The sequence below is a fragment of the Phaenicophaeus curvirostris genome, chromosome 1 (genome assembly GCF_032191515.1).
Source record: "Phaenicophaeus curvirostris isolate KB17595 chromosome 1, BPBGC_Pcur_1.0, whole genome shotgun sequence".
NCBI classification, from domain to species: domain Eukaryota; kingdom Metazoa; phylum Chordata; class Aves; order Cuculiformes; family Cuculidae; genus Phaenicophaeus; species Phaenicophaeus curvirostris.
This window is the reverse complement of record NC_091392.1, coordinates 25,799,913-25,818,865: the sequence shown is the minus strand read 5'-3', so window position 1 is coordinate 25,818,865 and position 18,953 is coordinate 25,799,913. Positions and strand designations below refer to the sequence as shown.

Below are 18,953 nucleotides of genomic sequence, written 5' to 3'. Positions count from 1 at the left end.
GGATCCAGTAACAGCAAGAATAGTTTGTGGGTTTAGTCAGTGGTGCTTTTTATTTTCCTAACGTTTTCAGTATTTGGAGTAGCAAGTTTAAACATCCAGTACTTATTTTCCCTGGAAATAGTGTATTTGTTACATTTTGTAGCTTTTTTTTTTACTTTGTAATTTGTTGGTAGCCACTTACAAGCTGCCAGGCTTGAGTATTCATAGACCAGTTGATGGCAATGCGGTAAAGCAACCTTATAGAAATCCTTATAGAAAGACTGTGTGCGTTTATAATAAACACTTAATTTAAAAGGACCCATAATTAGATTATCTTTTCTGCTTTGAGCCCTTTTTCTGTCTCCTTTGATAAGAAAGACATCTCATTTTCTCTGTAGTCCCCCTACTACAGAACATTAACGATCTGTCAGCCTATCTTAGTCTTTGGGAATAATTCAATAAGTATCTTCAAGTGCAGTTGGTGGTGTTACAAATTTGATGAAACACTTATGAGGGAAAGTACTTTAGGGAAATAGACCTCTCGATGTGCATTATGCAATTGCAGGCAGCTTTTTGTATTTTTTATTACCTCTGAAATAATTGTGCTCTGCTTTTTTATTGCAGTATCTACTAGAAATGAAAAGCTTAATTCTGCCCCCTGAACATATTCTGAAGAGAGGGGACAGTGAAGCAATAGCTTACGCTTTCTTTCATCTTCAACACTGGAAAAGAGTAGAGGGGGCATTGAATCTCTTACACTGTACATGGGAAGGCAGTAAGTAATTCTGTTTCTTACAAAGGAGCTAATAAATTATTTTTATTGACTATTATGACAAAATAATAGCTTTGTGTCAAGTATGGTATGTGGGAATTATGGAGGTTAGTTATATTCTCACCAGCATTGAAATATTTAAAGTTAAAACTGAAAATACAGACTTCATTTAATGAGGAAAAAGGGTTCTGAAGTCTTGGATTTTGTTTTCTGTGAGACACAGAACAGAATTACCCATCTTCTTTGTCACATATTTCCTTACTTATGGATAAAGGATTTAATATTTTATATTCCTCATTTCAGACTTTTAGAGACTTGTTTGTCATTATTTGAATGTTTTGATATTGGGAAATTAGGAAAGCGCTTTATAAACAGGACAAAAATCCATCACCAACAAAAAATAATGTTTTGTTTTATAGTAGTCATAAATATTTAATTGACAAACCAAAGTTCAGTGGAGGACCACTAGGATGTGCAGGGGACTGGAACATGTGAAGTAGGAAAAGACACCAAGTAAGCTGCTTTTATTCAACTTGGAAAAGAGGGGATCAAGCTGCTCTCTTCCTCCACCTAGTGCAAAGATAATATGGAAGACAGAGACAAAATCTTGTCAGGTCACAGTGGAAAGACAGGAGGCAATAGACACAACCTGCAGCAAGAGAAATTTTAAGGTGTAAGCAGTGGTGATGCACTGGAACAGGTTGCTGGTAGGCTGCAGGATCTCCATACCCAGAGATAACTCACAGCTGAATGGACATGGCCTTGAGCAACCAGACCTGACTTTGAAAATTACTCTGTTTTGAGTAGGAGTATGAAGTTGTAAAGTAACCTTCTAAACTAACTTATCCTATCTTTGAGGTATGCTCTATTCTGGTTCCAGGGAATTAAAAAGTGCCATTTAGAATGAGCTTCTGTGAGCTTTTTTAATGTATATTTTTCTTACTGTAATCTTGTTCCGCTTTTCTGCTCTGCTTTCTTCTGTTCTCTTTTAGCCCCTCCATATGTTAGTATGCCATTATTTTTTCTTTACTCCATTTGCTGTTCTCATTTGGCTTTGTTATAAAAGATACAGTCGCCATGATAATTCCTACAGAAATACACTTAATACCTCCTTTGTGAAAGTGAATTACTGTCTCAGTCCTGTATGAAATGTTCTCAACTTGCCTAATTTACAATGTAGGCTCCCAGAGGAAGCAGGGGCATTATTTCTAGGTGTACAGAACACCTTGCTCTGTAATCCATACAGTTGCCACCTGGGGGTTGCTCTGCTGCATTGTTCTCTGTCCTACCTGCTTGCTCTTTTCCTGTCATTTCTCCCAGTCTATTATTTTCTTTGTCATAGCTTCCATACCAACTGCTTACGTTCAGTGGTTTGCTTCTATGTCATGTTCCTTCTCTTGCAGATGCTTGCAGAAGTCCTTTAGACCAAGGCTCATTAGCCCATCATTATGGAGCAGTATTTGGCAGGGATTCCCGAACAGATCTTCTTTTGCTTTCTCAGGCTGGGGAGGCCCTAAGGGGCTATTTACAAGGACCAGATTTTGGCACAGGAGGTTGGCTGCCCTGCAGTCCTCCTGCCACATAAGGAGTCTAGTCATCTGTGCCTGAACACAGCATAGGGCATTCCCATCCAACTACATTAACTGATTCCTCTCCTTATTACCTCCACAGCAATCTGAATATGTGCTTTATTAGCTAATATTTGTATAGAACCCTGTAAAGATGTGAGTTGTTATTGTTGTGTAACACCTAAAGAAAAAGCCATAGTTCTTTTTGCTCACTGATTTGAGAGAAAGATGAACAGTGCACCAGTCCTCAAGATTTTTGCAGATTTTGCTCTCACGGAAAGACTCACGTGGTTTTTAATGGTTTCACTAGTGTCTACGCCAATAATCATACCTTTGGGGCCATATCTTAGTCTGGGTAATATTCTTTAATGATGTAGTGAACTGTTTATGTCACTTTTATGTCCTTAATATGAAAAGGTTTCCTGGCATCTCTGCACAATTATAAGTTAAAACCAATAGAAACATGACAAGGAAATTAAATGTAATTAAATACTACTTCTAATCAGTAGTCTACATACAGCAAATGGTCAGTCGCCCTCTCTTTCTTTCTAGGTATTTATGTACTTTCCCTGTCTTTTGAAGTGTGATATTGTATCGGTGTGCTTAAAGGACCACAAGTATAACTTCAGTAGCTTGTATGTAGCAATTTAATGCCCGCATGTATACACTGTTCAGTTCTGACCATGTGGGAATTAGGCAGAATTAAGTACATTAAATCAGTCAGTTGGGGAGTACATTTTGAATGCGTCTGAGGAGAATAAGGTCACTCCTAATTAAGACTGCTTCTAACAAAATGTATGCAGAAATGTCGCTGTGATGTTTTAAAGCTCCAAAATTCTCACAGAGTGTTTTTCCCAAATTGCATTCAACAATTGAGAAAAGCGAGGTTATAAAAATAATGATCATCATCAAACTGGAATGTTGGTTGTTTCCTGCTCTGTCCTCATTCAATCAAAATACAGTTTCATTCATAGTACGGCTCAAAAAGCCCAAGTGACAACACATGAAATATTGGTCTGGGTTTGGTCCAGCTGTTCTGTACAGACGGTCTGTAGTTTCAAGTGTAGCACATTTCAAAAGGATCTGTGGTGCTTGTTCATCGCTGTCAGTTTCTAAACTTGTGTCATGTTTCCTAGTGTTTGCATGAAGAAGAAAAAACTAGTATATACTAGGGTATATATGCGTAAATATTATGGTAGCTTTTATGATGAGCAAAGGGTTGAATGGCAAGCTGCCTCTCTGCTACCCTAGTTGATTAATGTAAAATAGGATCAGATAATACTGTAAGAGGAAGGCAGAGAAGTACCTACATAAGCACAAACTCGTACAGATGAACCAGAGCACTTCCTGCCATGGCTGATAACGTTGCTAAATAAACTGTTTTGATTTAAATAGTCCATATTTGGTTTCCCATCAAAGATGACTGTTTAGATTCAGCTAAATCCAATCAGAGATTTTTCACTTGTTTTGTAACAACTTTACTATCCCGCTTTCTTTTGATTAGACTCTTAATACTACTGTGATTTATGGCAAGGCAGAAGAAGTTTGATTGTCTGTTTAAGTATTAAGCCAGATTGGAAGGAAACACTTGTGTCAGTGATTCTGAAGCAATGAACATTGAACATCCCTCCACATATGTTTTTAGATGGACACTCAAGTTGTTTGTTGCATGTGATTATCATACAAACCTTGGATTATTGTATTTGTACTTGGCTTTTGGGGGTATTGGAGGGGGTTAATATTGGAAGAGTGTTACAGCGCAGGTGAGTTTGCAATCTTTGAGGATTTCTACCGTATTTACTATTGTTTAAAGCATAGTAATCAAGAATAAATACACTTATACAAAAAAAATGGCACAAAAAAATAAAGCTAACGTTATTTTAAATGCCACGAACAGAACTGAAGATATAGGGATATTGTGTATGTTAAACTAACTCTTCAGTTGCCTTGTAAGCAAGAGATAATGGAGTGTAATCACATGGTGGTGGGCTGTCCCTAGCATCTAAAATACATAGTGCTTCTAGGACATCTGTTGAGGAAAATATTGCTTCAGTGACTGATGTTCTTAGAACTAGTGAGAATAACATGTTGATGACATTTTAACAGTGAGAATAATATATAGGATAATGGAAAAGGATGTCTCGATTGCAAAGCTATAATTCAGTCAAGTATTCTGATGTTTCCATAAATCACACTCAGATGGCCTATTACATCATCACCGTCCAGATTTAGTAATCCATTTCCCTCCTTCTCTGTTATTATTTTTAATTTTAAAAATGCATAAGATTAAGTATTATTTAATCCATGACCTGAAGATTTATATTGGAAACCTGACTTGATCTGCTACATTTAAAAAGAATGCATGTGAGGAACCTGGTTTTAATAATTCAGTATTAATCTTTGATTGCCAAATATAAAATGAATACATGACTTTGCTGGAAAACTGGTTCTCTGGGCTTGAGTCATCAGTGTTACCGGGTTTGCTGGAGTGTGATGGGGAAAAAAATAGCGTGCTGTTTTCCATTCAAAACTTCTATTAATGCTTTACACACAGAGGTTGTGAGTATTGGCCTGAATTCAAAAGCTTGGCTGGTCTTTTTTGTGGGCTGTACCTGTTGCATCCCATACACTTCTTTCCCCTGAAATTTTAAAATTGTGCAGCCTAAAAGCTTAAGACAAAATGTAAATTAAGCTATGGAATTGTAAGTTTACAATGAGCTCTGATCATATAAACTTCTATGTATGTACCTGTAATGTGGGCTCACTTGAAGCTGGTGAACCTTCTCACAAGAATAAAAATTAACATGTGTTTGCAGGAATAAAAGCAAAGTGTCAATTTATAGTCTAGTATTTTCATTAAACAATTTATATGTTGTTTCCAAACAGGTGTAAATGTTATGTTTTGTCTATGTTTGTTTTTCAAGCCTGTAGATATAGTTAAGTATGTCCAGTGACTGCCACACTCACAGTAATATGTGTATGGTGTTGTTTTCTTTTCAGCTTTCAGAATGATCCCCTATCCACTGGAAAAAGGACATCTTTTCTACCCTTACCCTATTTGTACAGAAACTGCAGATAGAGAACTACTACCATGTATGTTCAATTTTTCTCTTATTGTTGACATCAAAAAATTGTTTACCTGAGTCTTGCAAAACTGCTCTCCATTGATGATTCCTTTTAAACTGAATACACAGGATCAGAATAATCAAGTTGACAGTGAGTCTCTGGAGCTCTCTGGATGATTTAAGAAGCAGCTCCTAGCTATAGTTCGTAACGATTAACTGTCTCTATTGTTGTTGACAGTGTAGGGACAGGGAAAGAGATTACTGAAGAGATCTAAATCAGTTTGATCTTGCTATTCTGTCTTGACAAGACACTGGAAAATATGTCTGATCTTTCATCTAAGGTAACATCCCATCAAACCAAAAGCACAGTGGCACAGCCTTCTTAGTCTTTTGTAGACACACTAGCTACTTAAATTCCAGGGCAAGATCCAACTTGCTTGAGGATGTCTGGATTGTTAATGCAACTGTTATTCTGACAGGTTATGCTACGTTTTCTGAAAAGCAGTGTTGTTTTCTTCATGTAATGATGTGTATGCTGTTGCAAAGAGATTGATGTGAAATTACCTCAGTTATTTATTATGTATGTTTATGTTATGTGTTAGCAAAGTCCCAACAGTGTTCCCATTGCTCTACAAGATACAGATGTAAAGACAGATACAGCCCTTGGGAAGCATTGTAGTCCAAGCTAATGGGACTTCTTGCAGTGCATGCAGTGGAGCACAAGAATGCAGAGGAAGAGCCAAAGCAGCCAGTCTTGCAAAGTTATGATTCATTCCCATGTTTTCTCACTGAAGTTGCTGGGACTTCGTGTGAGCACAAATGGAACACGAGGAAGTGCAGAGCGCTTTGCAGGGCCAGGGAGAGGGCAGAGGAGGCAAATACAAGTTGATCCAAGGAAGGAGATTCTTCTCTCACCTTCTCTATCCTGAAGAAGGAATAAAGAGAATCTTTTCTGGAAAAAAAAGTAAAATGTGACCTGATTCTGCTGTGAAGGCTGGTTCTGAGGGCATTTGCACTCTTTGTAGTCTTCCATTCAGAACCTAAAAAAGGTGTTGCCACTTTTTATAAGCCTATGTAAGTAAACATTAGGTGAGAATAATACAGCAAAAATCCACTCATTGTGAGTCTCTCCTTCACAGTACATTCTCACTGATATTACACAGAAATCCTTGGCAACTGACAGTATCTCCCCACCCCATTATAATCACCCTAATTATAACAACACCTCTTAGAGTACTCTGCTTGCTTTACTCAGAGGGATGGTGAGCTGGGGAGGGTGGAGTGTCAGGAGATTTAGGAATGACTAAGTCACGCAGAATAGCTCAGCATTCTCTTTTTAGATGCAGAGCTAATCATTCTTGTCAAGTGTTAGAAGCGAGGGACTCTTTAACAGCATATGCAGACAGTCATGTTCTGCTCTGGACAGTTATGGGAAATGCTATTCACTGCAAAATCTCTTGGGTTTGAGTGGGGAAGGGTTTAACATACCATGACAGACACAGGTCAGCTAGAGAGGTTTTGCATACCTGCCCACACCCTTTAATTGTGTGTGTTCTTTAAAGAGTCATCTGGAATTATATCAGAACACTGATATCTAATAGGCTATCTAAATTAAAAATATCAATCACAAAACTTTTGCCATGACTGGGTGACAGACCAAAACAACAAGTTTGAGCCTGTGCAAAAAACCACAAGTGCAAAAAACGGAGCACAAGAAATCTCAGGCTTGTAAAGTCCATGGTCTGGTATTTCCCAATCTTAAATATAAACTTAAATCAAATAGAAGTTGCAAATTATCTGAGTTTTCCTTTTTAAACCGAATTAATTAGCAGACCCAAAAAACAATACATATTTTTTGTTCATCATATTTTAACTTGAACTTTTACGAATTCTTGCTGTTGGTTTTGGAAGCCACTCCACTCTAGATAAATATAGTCAAGAATATTGTCATGTTGCTGGATCACCCTGTTTTTGTGTTGTCTGCAAGTACAATGAGAAAAGAGATGGTCACTGAAGCAAAGTAGGTAGAAAAAATGGAAGAATAATTTTTTGTGTGTATAAATAGTCATGGAATTTGAGTATATGGGAAGCCTTGAGGTTGATCCTGTATGAGAAACAAAATGTTTCAGAGTTTACATTTATCATGACTATATGGATTGAATGAGTGAAGCAGACAGATAAGTATTCACCAGACCTTTTGCCAATGCAGCCAAATTTTCACCATGAATCTTAACCAATGGTAAAAGTCTTAAGGGATATGTTCTGCCGCTAAAATACTCATTACTTCTGATCCTTTTAGTCTTCTCATTGCTGCTTTCTCCAAAGCCCAGTGAGCACTTTTTTTGTACCAGAGTTGAGAAAATATCTGTATTCTTTTTTTTTTGTATAATAACAAAAACCTTCAAAATTTGCTGTTAATTTAAATTTCAGTGTTTAACACTTCAAAAGTTGCTTTATTGTTATGACTATACAGAGAATTCTGAAATTCTGAATTTAAAGCATGTGTTTATATGTCCTGCTTTTAGGATAACTTTCTTGATTCTGCAGCTTAAACCCTTTACTGTCACAAAGGCTGCAGTTTTACTGATGTACAACCATGCTTCTGCAAGGCCTGTCTCACCACTGCTCCCAGGTGCATATTTCTGTGCTCTCTGTGTATCAGCATTGGCTAACATGCAGCCACGTGGCTGTCAGTGAACTGCATAAAAAACCTGGATATTTTATTTGTAGGTTAGTTTTCTGGCGTTAGTTGTTTCACAGCTGCGCTGTAGTTAGTGCTGACACAAGGAAGGCAGAAGTATCACATACATAGTACTAGAATAAGCCAGAAATATGATAATTAGATGAGAATTATTTGGCAGTGAGGTGATCAACACAACAACAATGCTGGCCTTAGATGTTTCAGACATTCTGTGTGTTTCCTCCTTCAAAAGCATCTTTGGGTGTCTCTGACTGTTTGATCCAGATAAGAATGTTAATTTGATTTTGGTTGGGGTTTGGGGTTTTTTTTATGGATAATGCATCTCCCTTCCCATCTTTTTTTCTACAGCATTTCATGAAGTTTCAGTTTATCCTAAGAAAGAGCTTCCCTTCTTCATCCTCTTCACTGCCGGGCTCTGTTCTTTCACAGCAATGCTAGCCCTCCTGACACATCAGTTCCCAGAGCTTATGGGGGTCTTTGCAAAAGCTGTGAGTATTCTCTGCTGCTGCTCGCCTCTAGTAAAAGATAAAGATACAGGAAGAGCTGAGCTAGATATTGCTGGGTGTTAAATCTCTGCATATTCAGCAGTATAAATAAAACATTGAGAGATGTCTGAGCAGGGAGACATTTGAACAACTGTTAAGGGAGCTAGTCAGTAACACACACTACCATCTATCTTCTCTAATTTATATAGCTTTTTTGTTAGGCTAGATCTCTTGTGATTTTGCCAAGAAAGGTTTGGTGAGAGAAGGGAGTATCTGTATTTTCATGTGCTATCCAATAACATAATGTAGCAATGGTTTGCAGAACCTCTCCATTTTTAATGACTGTGCCATGCTTTCCAGTGCAATAGAAACTCTTCATCTGAGCAGAAACAGAGGGTGCTGTTAACCAGGGCAAATTTTTGCATTCTTTCCCCAAACTGCCATGAAGGAAGTAGCCTCAATATTTTCCTTATAACTTTTCTGAACTGCATCCGTGGAAGCCTATGTTAATTCTGCTTTTTTAATCCACCAAGTATTAATAAAGGGTGGAGGATGAGAGGCAAAGGCCATGAATTATGCTAAACCACACTCTTTTTCTTTACAAAACCAAGAACATCACTGCTCCAGTGTGTGAGGATATGAAAAATCTACTTACGGAAGGGTTCTAGGAGAACAAAAACCCATGTCTCCTTCTCCAAGAAATCCTCTGTTATATCCTCTGTTGTAATATATTTTCTCAAATATATTTGTCTCTCTTGAGGATCTTGTGTTTCCAAAATAACCTCCTGGCCTTGTGTTTAATGTCTTTGGTGATTTTGATTGAAGGGGTGGGTGGAGGAGGCAAGGCTGAAAGGCTTTGAGAAATTTTGGATTGTAAATACTTCCTCAAATTCCTTTGTAAATGGCAAGAGACCCCCTTTATAGGTGAACCAGGTCTTCTACCACCCAGGCTTGTGAGTGATAGAGGTACAGCAACAGTACTTGCATCAAGAATATTCATTCATTAACTCTAGAAAATGGAAAATTAGATGAACTGTAGCAAAAGATACCATTTTATCAGCAAAACATGCTGAAATGTAGCTGACGTGTTACTACTTTCTATTGTTTCTTGAGTGTATATGTAGGCATCTGGAGGACAGTGTGTAACTCAGGCATACGATCTTAAACTTATTTGTAAGGCTCTTTATTTTGGGTTGGTTTTTTTCCCCTTAAATCGTTGAAATGCATGGCCCTTGTTTTGGAGCTCTCTTAATGTAATCTGCAGTTTTCTGATACTGTCACAGTTAATGACCTCAGGTCTGTCCCTGTTAGCCTTGTTCCTGTGCTTGTCTGCTTTGTGTGCTGAACAAAGAATGGTGGCTTACAAAAGCTTACAAAGATAATTTTGCATATCTGTTTAATTCAAATGGCGCTGTTCAGAAGGTGCTTTGAGAAAGCTGCTTTCCTAGCTTTGAAATAGCCAGGTTCATAGTTTTCTTTTAAAATACAAAAATAATGATAGCAAACCTTTTACAGGTTTCATCTCACCAGTTCTGCCACCTTGAATTCTTACTCTACTGCTGACACTGTTTTTTCTGTTCCATGTGGTAACAAAAAAAGTCATTATCAAAGGGAAAGGAAAAAAAGAATAAAAATAAAACAATGTATCATGCAGACTAAGCCTTCCTGCCTGCTGGCATAGGCATTTGCCAGTGTGTCTGGGGACAAGAGCACCACGAGCTTTCCTAGGGCCAGATAGTGCCAACGTGAATGTTGTTTACATGCCTTGTAGAAGAGAGCAGATGACATCCCGATCCTCTTGCTGTCAGCAACTGTTTTGCTTGGACTTAAGTGAAGCCAGGCTTTGGTATCCATGAATTTAAATGTATTTCATAGACCAGTGAATTTTCTAGGTGAAGAAAAACTTCAATCATTTTAAGCTACAGGTTATTTGCTGAGTTTGTTATGAGATAGAATTGACTACTTCAGCAACAAAATTGCTATAGACTGCAAGAAAACTTACTGTCAGGCAAATTATTCTTGTTTCATTGATTTAACAAGTATGTGATTTGCACTGGATACAAAGCTGAATTTTTTGTAAGTAGATACGGTGCTCCAAGCGTACCACATAGATCAAATGCTACTCAAAGAGCAGAAAATATCCTTTAGTGAGCCTTTTACATTTGGCAAAATTTAAGGCATGTATTTATTTGAACAGTTCACAGCTTAACCAGAAGGAATGTTTCTACTTGGGCTAAGCCACTTGAAGTAGTAATAGCAAACTCTAAGGTTAGGTAGGTCAGTGTTATATTAATTCAGCTGTGAGTCCTATTATATAGCCTGAACTTTAGCACTGCAACTGAAATACTCTATTCAGCTTCACTTAGAAGTTTTTATGTCAACCTGTGTTTATGACAAAACTCATGGTGTGGTGGTGGTGTTACCTGGTTTTCCTGCAATGCACAAATTGCCCGTGATGTTGTGTCTGTATTGTAAGCAAACATGTCCAAGAGGGAAAAAAAGAGTCTGACTGCTTACAATTGCATTTAAGATGCATAAACATTGTAGACATAACATTTTTACAGTTAAACTCTGCACAGAGCCCATCTCTGTAAAGAGTGAAGCTGTTCGCAGATATTTTCCTGCTTCATATTGTGAAATAGTTACAATCTCTGGCTGTTGGATATTGAAATTACAAATACATTTGCTATATAAAGCTGTGCTTCACCAGCACACAGACCTGTAACAGTTTTTGAAGTTGCACTTTCATAGTTAATTTTAGATACTTAGGAGCCTAAATTAGAGACCAAGGACGTGTCTGTATTAAGTAGTAAAATGTTCTGGCTCCAAAGGCAGGTTGCACATCACAATTCACTTCTGTACCTCTAACCTCTCCTCCCTTTAGAGGCAGGATGGACCCTTCCTTGCTGGCTCCTGGGAACTGCCCCTGTCCGGTACTAGCCCCAAACTCTGCCTGGGTTTCTTTTGAGGAGAAATTGTCACAGGCCAGAACTGTGTCCGGAGGTGTGCTGGCAGTTCAGAAGTGTGGCTGGGTTAGGCCAGCACCCTGCACTGTGCTGCAGTCCTTGTTTTACCAGAGAAGACAAAGCCCAGCCATCCTCTGCAGCTTGGGGCTAGAGACATTTTCAGAGGACAATTCTGGTCTGGGGATGGGTAGAATTACTCTCAAGAAGTGCTTAGTTCTCTTCAGTGATTGCAGGGGGACCAGACTCCCACATCTGCCTCCTTTAAATGCCTGAAGATACATGGGACAAATTCAGAACATGAAAAGGGGCATCAGTGTGTTTATATCGAATTGTGCTTATGAAGTCTGATGCTCTCTTTTATCAGGAGAGTCTTCGGGGCAAAAGGAGAAAACATCTGGCACCAGATTTACTCTAATGCTGACCTCCCAGGCAGATTTCATATACAGAGCAGTGCAGTTAACCCAAGTTTTTATGTTTTGTGCTGAACAGAGAGCAGTAACTAACTGAAACACAAACCTCTTGTAGCATTTTGCCAGTCAGTTTTAAACAGAACTGTTTATTTTTAACAAAGTGGCATCAGCATAAATGGTTAGAAGCCACTGGATTCACAGTCTCGAGGTGTCTGACTTTGGATATTACTGTACTCTGTTAGACACATATTGGGCCTCAAAGTACCTGTGTGTAATGTGTGCAGTTGAATTGCAATTGATGTAAAGCACAGTTAATATGTATCTTCCAAAATTTTGGGAGTGTTTTGAGTACCTGAGTTCTGAGATGTGTAACTGACAGTATTTTGTTTCATGTGATAAAATTATCTCTCTTCACTTGATTTTTGTCACGAATGCCCATCCTAACATTAATATATTCAAACTTCTTTCAAAATTGCTGTGTTCTGTAATGGAGGGAGGAGATTAAGATAAATTCCAGCAGATGCTTCAGTGTATGTAGCAGATCTATAGATTACCCAGAACTGTTTAAAATCTGAATCTAAAGACACATCTTTTGTCTCGGAGAGGTGGTCTGACAGATTCTGCAGCTATGAAAAAGCCTCCCCTTCAGTAGGTGTTGGGTTGAGCTTTTTGTGGTTTCAATATGAGCCTGAATCTAGGATGTGAGCTGTGTGGAAACTGCAGTAGTTCATCACCTTGATCTTCATTAAAAACAGGGCTTTGCTGGAAAATCCAGAAGCTGTATACATACATGGCTCAGAATTTGGCAGAAAGGCTTTATACATGAATGGTGTAATTTTTATCACGCTGGAGGGTTTTACAGAGGCCCACAGCGCGAGTTTCTTGTCTTATTGGGCAGCCTTCTCTTGAGGTGTATTGTCTCTTGGATCTTGATCTGAGTATGTATCTATCTGATTTCTTTGCAGTTTCTCAGCACCCTCTTCGCCCCTTTAAATTTTGTGATGGAAAAAGTAGAAAGTATCCTGCCCTCCAGTCTGTGGCACCAGCTGACGAGGATCTGAGGGAGCACACCCACTGACTGACTGTCATGACATCATCTGTGCCAACTTTTTGTTGACCACAAGAAAGCATGATAAAAAAGGGAAGCAGTTCTAAGACTTAAAAACTCTTCATGGATTGTCTGTTCTCATATAAAAACTGTTTTGTTGTACAAAATACATTGATGTTAGGTTCTATTATATTTTGCCTTCAGAAAAGAAAAACTTAAAAATAAACTTTTGTGTATTGCAGCATTGCTGTCTTTTGGCTGCTTCTTCAAAGCTCAGTACTCTATGTTCTTAAACATGTATAATGTATCTGTTTCACCCCCGTAAGAGCTTGGCTTTCGGTTCAGATAATGAGAAAACACTAATAACTTTAGGATTAAGCAGTGGTATCGCTGTCTTTTCTTACAGAGTTCAAGTAGGGGGAAGCCCTTACTGGAAGTCTAGGCGAGGTTTCTATACAGTTAAAACTCTTTTTTAGAGCAGCATTAGGCTCTCCAGGCAGTTTGGATGGCACGTGGGGCTTCTGATGCCCATCCCTGCACAAAAGTGAGTTTTATCCTCATTTGAATTTTCAAAAAGGCCACGTATTTTACAGCTTTTCGTCACACTGCAGTTATTTCAAATATCTACAGAAGCACCGTGCTTTGTTCTCTGCCTACAGAACAAAGATAAGTAATGGCAGAGAACTGAAGACAGATCTACCTGCAGTGAGTGATCGTTGCCTTCATGCTCTTATGTATTTCTTGCTGAGTTTTCGTTGCATCAGTAGTACTTTTCAACTTTTTCCTGTACAGATTAAACATCAGCATTATAAACTGTTGCTTGAGACCAGAAGCTCTTTAGCAGAGTTGGTGTTAGTTCATGCACAATTAATAGAGAAGTGCTCTTTTGTCATTAGTGCCTTACCCTAGTGCCATGAGAGGTTTAGAGGAAGTGTTCATTTGTAACTTAGCCACTGTAGCTGGCTTCCCGAGGACACCTCTGCTAATGCAGGAGGCGAACTCTAAGATCAAGAATTTCAACTGGAAATTGAAGCAACTTGTCCTGATTGTCGAGAGTTGAAAGTATATCCTTACAGATGCCTCAACGATTTTTTTTTTCAACTCCTCTCCCAAGTAAGGAATCATAAACTCATTGCAGTGGATCAAAAATGCCATTTTGCCAGTTCAATGTTACCTTTTTTCTAAAAACGCTGAACAGCTTGAGGGACTGTGACCACCAGCAGGTAAGTTTGTTTATCAATGAGAAGATGAGTGAGAAAAAATAAAACTTCCGTTATTGGAGTTGATATAAAAGGAAAGTGTTTCTTAACAGCAGGGGATGCGTTACATTGGGTTTTTTTCTCCTCCTCATGACAGATACACCGGTCTGTGTAGAAGGAAGCTTTTTGTCCAAGTGAGCAGTGGCAGAGCTTTAAAACAAACACTGCTGTGCTGTGATAAAATGCCAGCCCCACACCAGGAGAAGCATAACAATGAAACCTGAGGGAGGACATAGAAGAGCAGAGCACCCTGCAGCTAAATGTCAAAGCTGGTGAGGTTTGTGGTGTAGGGGGTTTCCACACGAGTTTTTTATCTCTGGCCATTATTCCTGCAAAACAATTCACTGCAGTACTTGGCGTGCGGGATGTAGCGTGAGATGAGAGGTAGTGGGTTGCCAGTGGAAAGCATGTGAAAGGGGCCAGTAGCCGAGTTCTCGGCTTTGTATCTGCATTGCCAGAACAGCCACAGAGAAACACCTTTACAACAGATGTTCCTGTGTATCTTTTGCTCTGTTAACTAATGATGTTTGGGTGTTTACCTCACAATGGCACTGTCACAATTATTTAGGTGGGTGAAATTGAGAAGATTTGGGCTACTTCTCAGCCACCTCAAAAACCTGCCAAAGCTGATCTGTACATAGCCTACGTTTCACAAATAGCAAATTGCTGTGATCAACAGTCCTAATAGGTAAATGTGTTCACATATCAGTGCATTCCTAACTATATACCAATGTCCATTTTTGTCAGCAACTAATGTAGTAGTTTGGGCTTCTGTTAGAAGAGATAATGTATGAATTATGATCTGTGGGGGGGATTAATATCTGATGGATAAAAAGGAGCACTCAGCTCTTAGAAGAATCAGATCCTTCCCTTGAACTATGGGGAACTTTTAGGAACTCAAGAAATGTCTTTATACAATTGTACTTCTGCTATTTCTGGTCTCCATCTCCCTTGTAATCTGTAATGAGCCATGGATTTATCTAGAAAATATCTCTTTTAATTATAATTGTAGTCATCTGAGAGATCAGGCAAGTCAGACAAAAGGATTTTCTTTTTTATTGGGCAGAGTTTGTTGCCTTAGGCTTTTCTGCCTCTGACATGTTTCCTGTGAAGTTCAGCATGGCTTAGATCAAAAGGCAAACACAGCCTGTGATTGTAATGATGGAAAGTTTCTGGCTTAGTGCGGAGATGAGCCTGCTGGAAATTTGCTGCAAATAATAACTCATCTGAATCTTCAGTTTGCAGATTTATGGAGGGGAGAGCTTTTAAACTCCAAATGCCCACAGTTCCTGCTTTTTCTTTAAAGACAACCTGGTATAATTTGGATGCAGGCTCTCTCTTTACACTGTAACCTGCATAGAACAAAAAAGGAGAGAGCCCTGGGAGTGTCAGGTAAGTCAAGTTGGCTGCCTTCTGGCCATCCCAGAGGCAGATGTACAGCTCCTCCGTGTGACAGCCCCACTCAGAGAGGCGAGTGCGACACTCCGGGCAAGGCTGCTCTTTCCTCTGGGTGTTAATTGTTTAGGCCGCACCTCGAATACTGGGTTCAGTCTTGGGCCCCTCACTACAAGAAAGACATTGAGGTGCTGGAGCGAGTCCAGACAAGAGCAACAAAGCTGATGAAGGGGCTGGAGAACAAGTCTTACAAGGAACGATTGAGGGAACTGGGGTTGTTTAGCCTGGAGAAGAGGAGGCTGAGGGGAGACCTTATCACTGTCTACAACTGCCTGAAAGGGAGTTGTAGTGAGGTGGTTGTTGGTCTCTTCTCCCACATAAGAGGTAATAAGACAAGAGAGAAAGGCCTCAAGTTGCACCTGGGGAGGTTCAAATTAGACATCAGGAAAAATTTCTTCACTGAAGGGGTGAAATTCTTTACTGGCACAGGCTACCCAGGGAGGTGGTTGAGTCCCCATCCCTGGAGGTATTTAAAAGACAGGTAGATTAAGTGCTCAGAGATATGATTTAGTAGTGGACAGGTACAGTTGGACTCTGATCTCAAAGGTCTTTTCCAACCACACAATTCTATGATTTTCTGTCATTTGATGTGAGCACTTCATAAACAGACTTGATTTTTTCAGTGGGATAGCAGAGAAGTCCTTATTCCAGTAGAAGCAGCAGAAAATATCAGGAGTTTTCCTATGTTATGCTGCAGAAGCCTACAAGTAGAGAAACATCCAAAGGAAGCTGCACCTCTCTCTTACACACACCCCCCTCCCCTCACACTGTGGCTGTCAAGGCACAGCACACAAGGTAGCGCCCAGCCCAGGGAATGGCACGCAGAGAGGCTGGAACAATGGAGAGAACCAATCAATACATTGATTCCTGTACATTTCCTGCTTTCACCCAATTAGTGGTGGAAAAGGGAAGATCTTATATGGTGAAGCCATCAAAAAATGAGCTGTTACACCAAAAAAAACCCTCATGTTTTGTGACTACAGCCCATGAACAGCTGTTTTCTTTCAGAGAATAATACAAGCTCACTTGTGTTATTAGAAGTGTCGGGAGAAACCTGCAGGCTCTTATGTGTGACACCCAAACTGCCTCTGTCCTCAGAGGTGGCCCTCACCTGCACATGTTGTTTAGTCTTGAGAAGAGGAGGCTGAGGGGAGACCTCATTGCTCTCTACAACTATCTAAAATGAGGTTGTGGAGAGGAGGGTGCTGGCCTCTTCTCCCAGGTGACAGGGGACAGGACAAGAGGGAATGGCCTCAAGCTCCACCAGGGGAGGTTCAGGCTGGACATCAGGAAAAAGTTTTCCACAGAAAGGGTCATTGGGCACTGGCACAGGCTGCCCAGGGAGGTGGTTGAGTCACCTTCCCTGGAGGTGTCTAAAAGACGGGTGGACGAGGTGCTAAGGGGCATGGTTTAGTGATTGATGGGAATGTTTGGACTCGATGATCCTGTGAGTCCTTTCCAACCTAGAGATTCTATGATTCTATGAAGGCTGTGGTCCTTCCTACAAGCATGGGGCAAAACCCACAGAGGCCAGCGAGCGTTGGTAGGTGTTGTGCTGCAACACTGGTTTAAGCGCTGGTTTTGGCTAGTGAAAGCACGCTTCCCTGGCCCCAGATCATCACTAATCCCCAGTAAAATGTTCATTTCCCCTTTGCCATCATAAATCAAGTCCAGTGAGAGGCTCAGCATGAAGCCTGGAGGCAGGGACCGCTGGTTGCTTGCCAAAGGCAAGTGTGATTTGGGCATCCAAGCTGGATGCCCTTCAGCATCTGTGCAGCACAGTACCAGAAATGCAGAAATTTATTTCTAATCCACGTCTGCAAAGGTTACACAGGGGTGAGATGCAAAAATATTATTTAGATTTTTTTCAGGGAAACAAAAAGGCAACACCACAACAGCTCAAGCTGTAATACCCACATGCGTTAACATACACCACCATTCCCAAAGTCATTCCCCATTTTCCATGCAGTAAAAGAAAAATTATATTTTATTCATGAGATTTCTCCTAAACCAGCTCAACGCTTTCTAGGGTTAAGTTTGTTAGAAAAGAAAATACTGGGGAGGAAGCAATCCCCAAAACCTTGGCAGGCTAACAGTATTTCAGATTGCTGCTAGATTCTGATTTTATGCAGCAAATTAAAGGGAATTCCCTCAAGAAAATTGGGCTGCATATTTTCAAAAAAGAATCCTGCAACCAATCCATCTAACATTGTTCTGACACGAGAGCATCTACCTAGGGACAGCTGTTTCCTCTTCATGACTAAATACATCAGTAAATTTATTCCATGGAATAAAATACTGGATTATTTCTTTTGCCTTTCCTGATTTCTGTTTTTCTTCCCCTCCCTTTACGCCTACCCTCCCTTTATTTGATTAGCTGAAGGTCAGTGAGGTGCTTTTCCTAGCAATATTTACATCTCTGAGCATCTCTTCCCACTAAGAAATGGCAAAAGCTCCCAGGAGTCCTTCCTTCATGGAAGAAGCAGCAGAAATACATACAGCTGTAAAAAGCCGACCTCGAGTCCTTTTCCTTAAAAAAATTCATAACTATGGCAAAAAAATTAATCAAATAATTGGCCAGCTCAACTGTTATATGCTTGTTGTATTGCAAAATATTCTGATTTTCCTCTGGCGAAGTGGGTTTGGTGCGGGGATTGCACTGCAGCTTGTTAATACAGCACTTAAGTGGAATATAAAATTCGTATAAATTTCTAGTAAAAGCCTGCTGTGCACCTTTGATAGGCCCACAGCCAAACAGGATGGGGATTTGGTGATAAGGGACAAAAAAAAAGGCCAGGGTACTCAACGCCACCATGGTCCTGGTCTTACTGACCACTGAAACACAGACCCCCTGAGACCAGGGGAAGTCTGGAACAAGACAACGTACCTCGGTGGAGGAAGACTGGGTTGGGGGAATAAAAGTTCCACCTTTAAAGCAATAATCCCCAAACACTTTACCTGGGACTGCAGGGTTTGTTTTCTGATGTATTAATCGAGTGATGGAGTTAAGAAGCTGTCTGATTTCATTACCTTTTATTCAATTTCCTAGAACGAGCTCCCTCATAAGAATGAGGCTTCCTTTTTTTCCAGAACACTGAAATATTTTCTGCATTATTACATGGTGAATTTGTGAACTCCTCAAAGAGTTCCTGAAAATTCCAAAATGCCTGGTACAAACCCAAAAATTTAAAAATATTACACTGCTTTTAAGGTCTTCAAGTTTGAGGCCTAAAACATGATATTGC

The 18,953-nt window shown here is 39.7% G+C and overlaps 1 protein-coding gene across 7 annotated transcripts in view; it reads left to right on the top strand.

The window, feature by feature from the left end:
* The window catches only part of ST7 (suppression of tumorigenicity 7), a 147,300-nt gene extending 134,065 nt beyond the window's left edge, over positions 1-13,235 (top strand). For 4 of the 7 annotated variants that reach the window (XM_069850874.1, XM_069850884.1, XM_069850880.1 and 1 more), the window contains exons 12-15: positions 604-754; positions 5,320-5,412; positions 8,434-8,573; positions 12,912-13,235. In XM_069850874.1, coding sequence (XP_069706975.1) covers positions 604-754; positions 5,320-5,412; positions 8,434-8,573; positions 12,912-13,007 — 480 coding nt within the window. In that variant the 3' untranslated portion in view covers positions 13,008-13,235. Of the gene's footprint in view, positions 1-603; positions 755-5,319; positions 5,413-8,433; positions 8,574-12,911 lie in introns of those variants that run through there. The other 3 variants (XR_011336848.1, XR_011336846.1, XR_011336847.1) reach the window with 3 other exon arrangements.
* Positions 13,236-18,953: the final 5,718 nt, after the last annotated feature.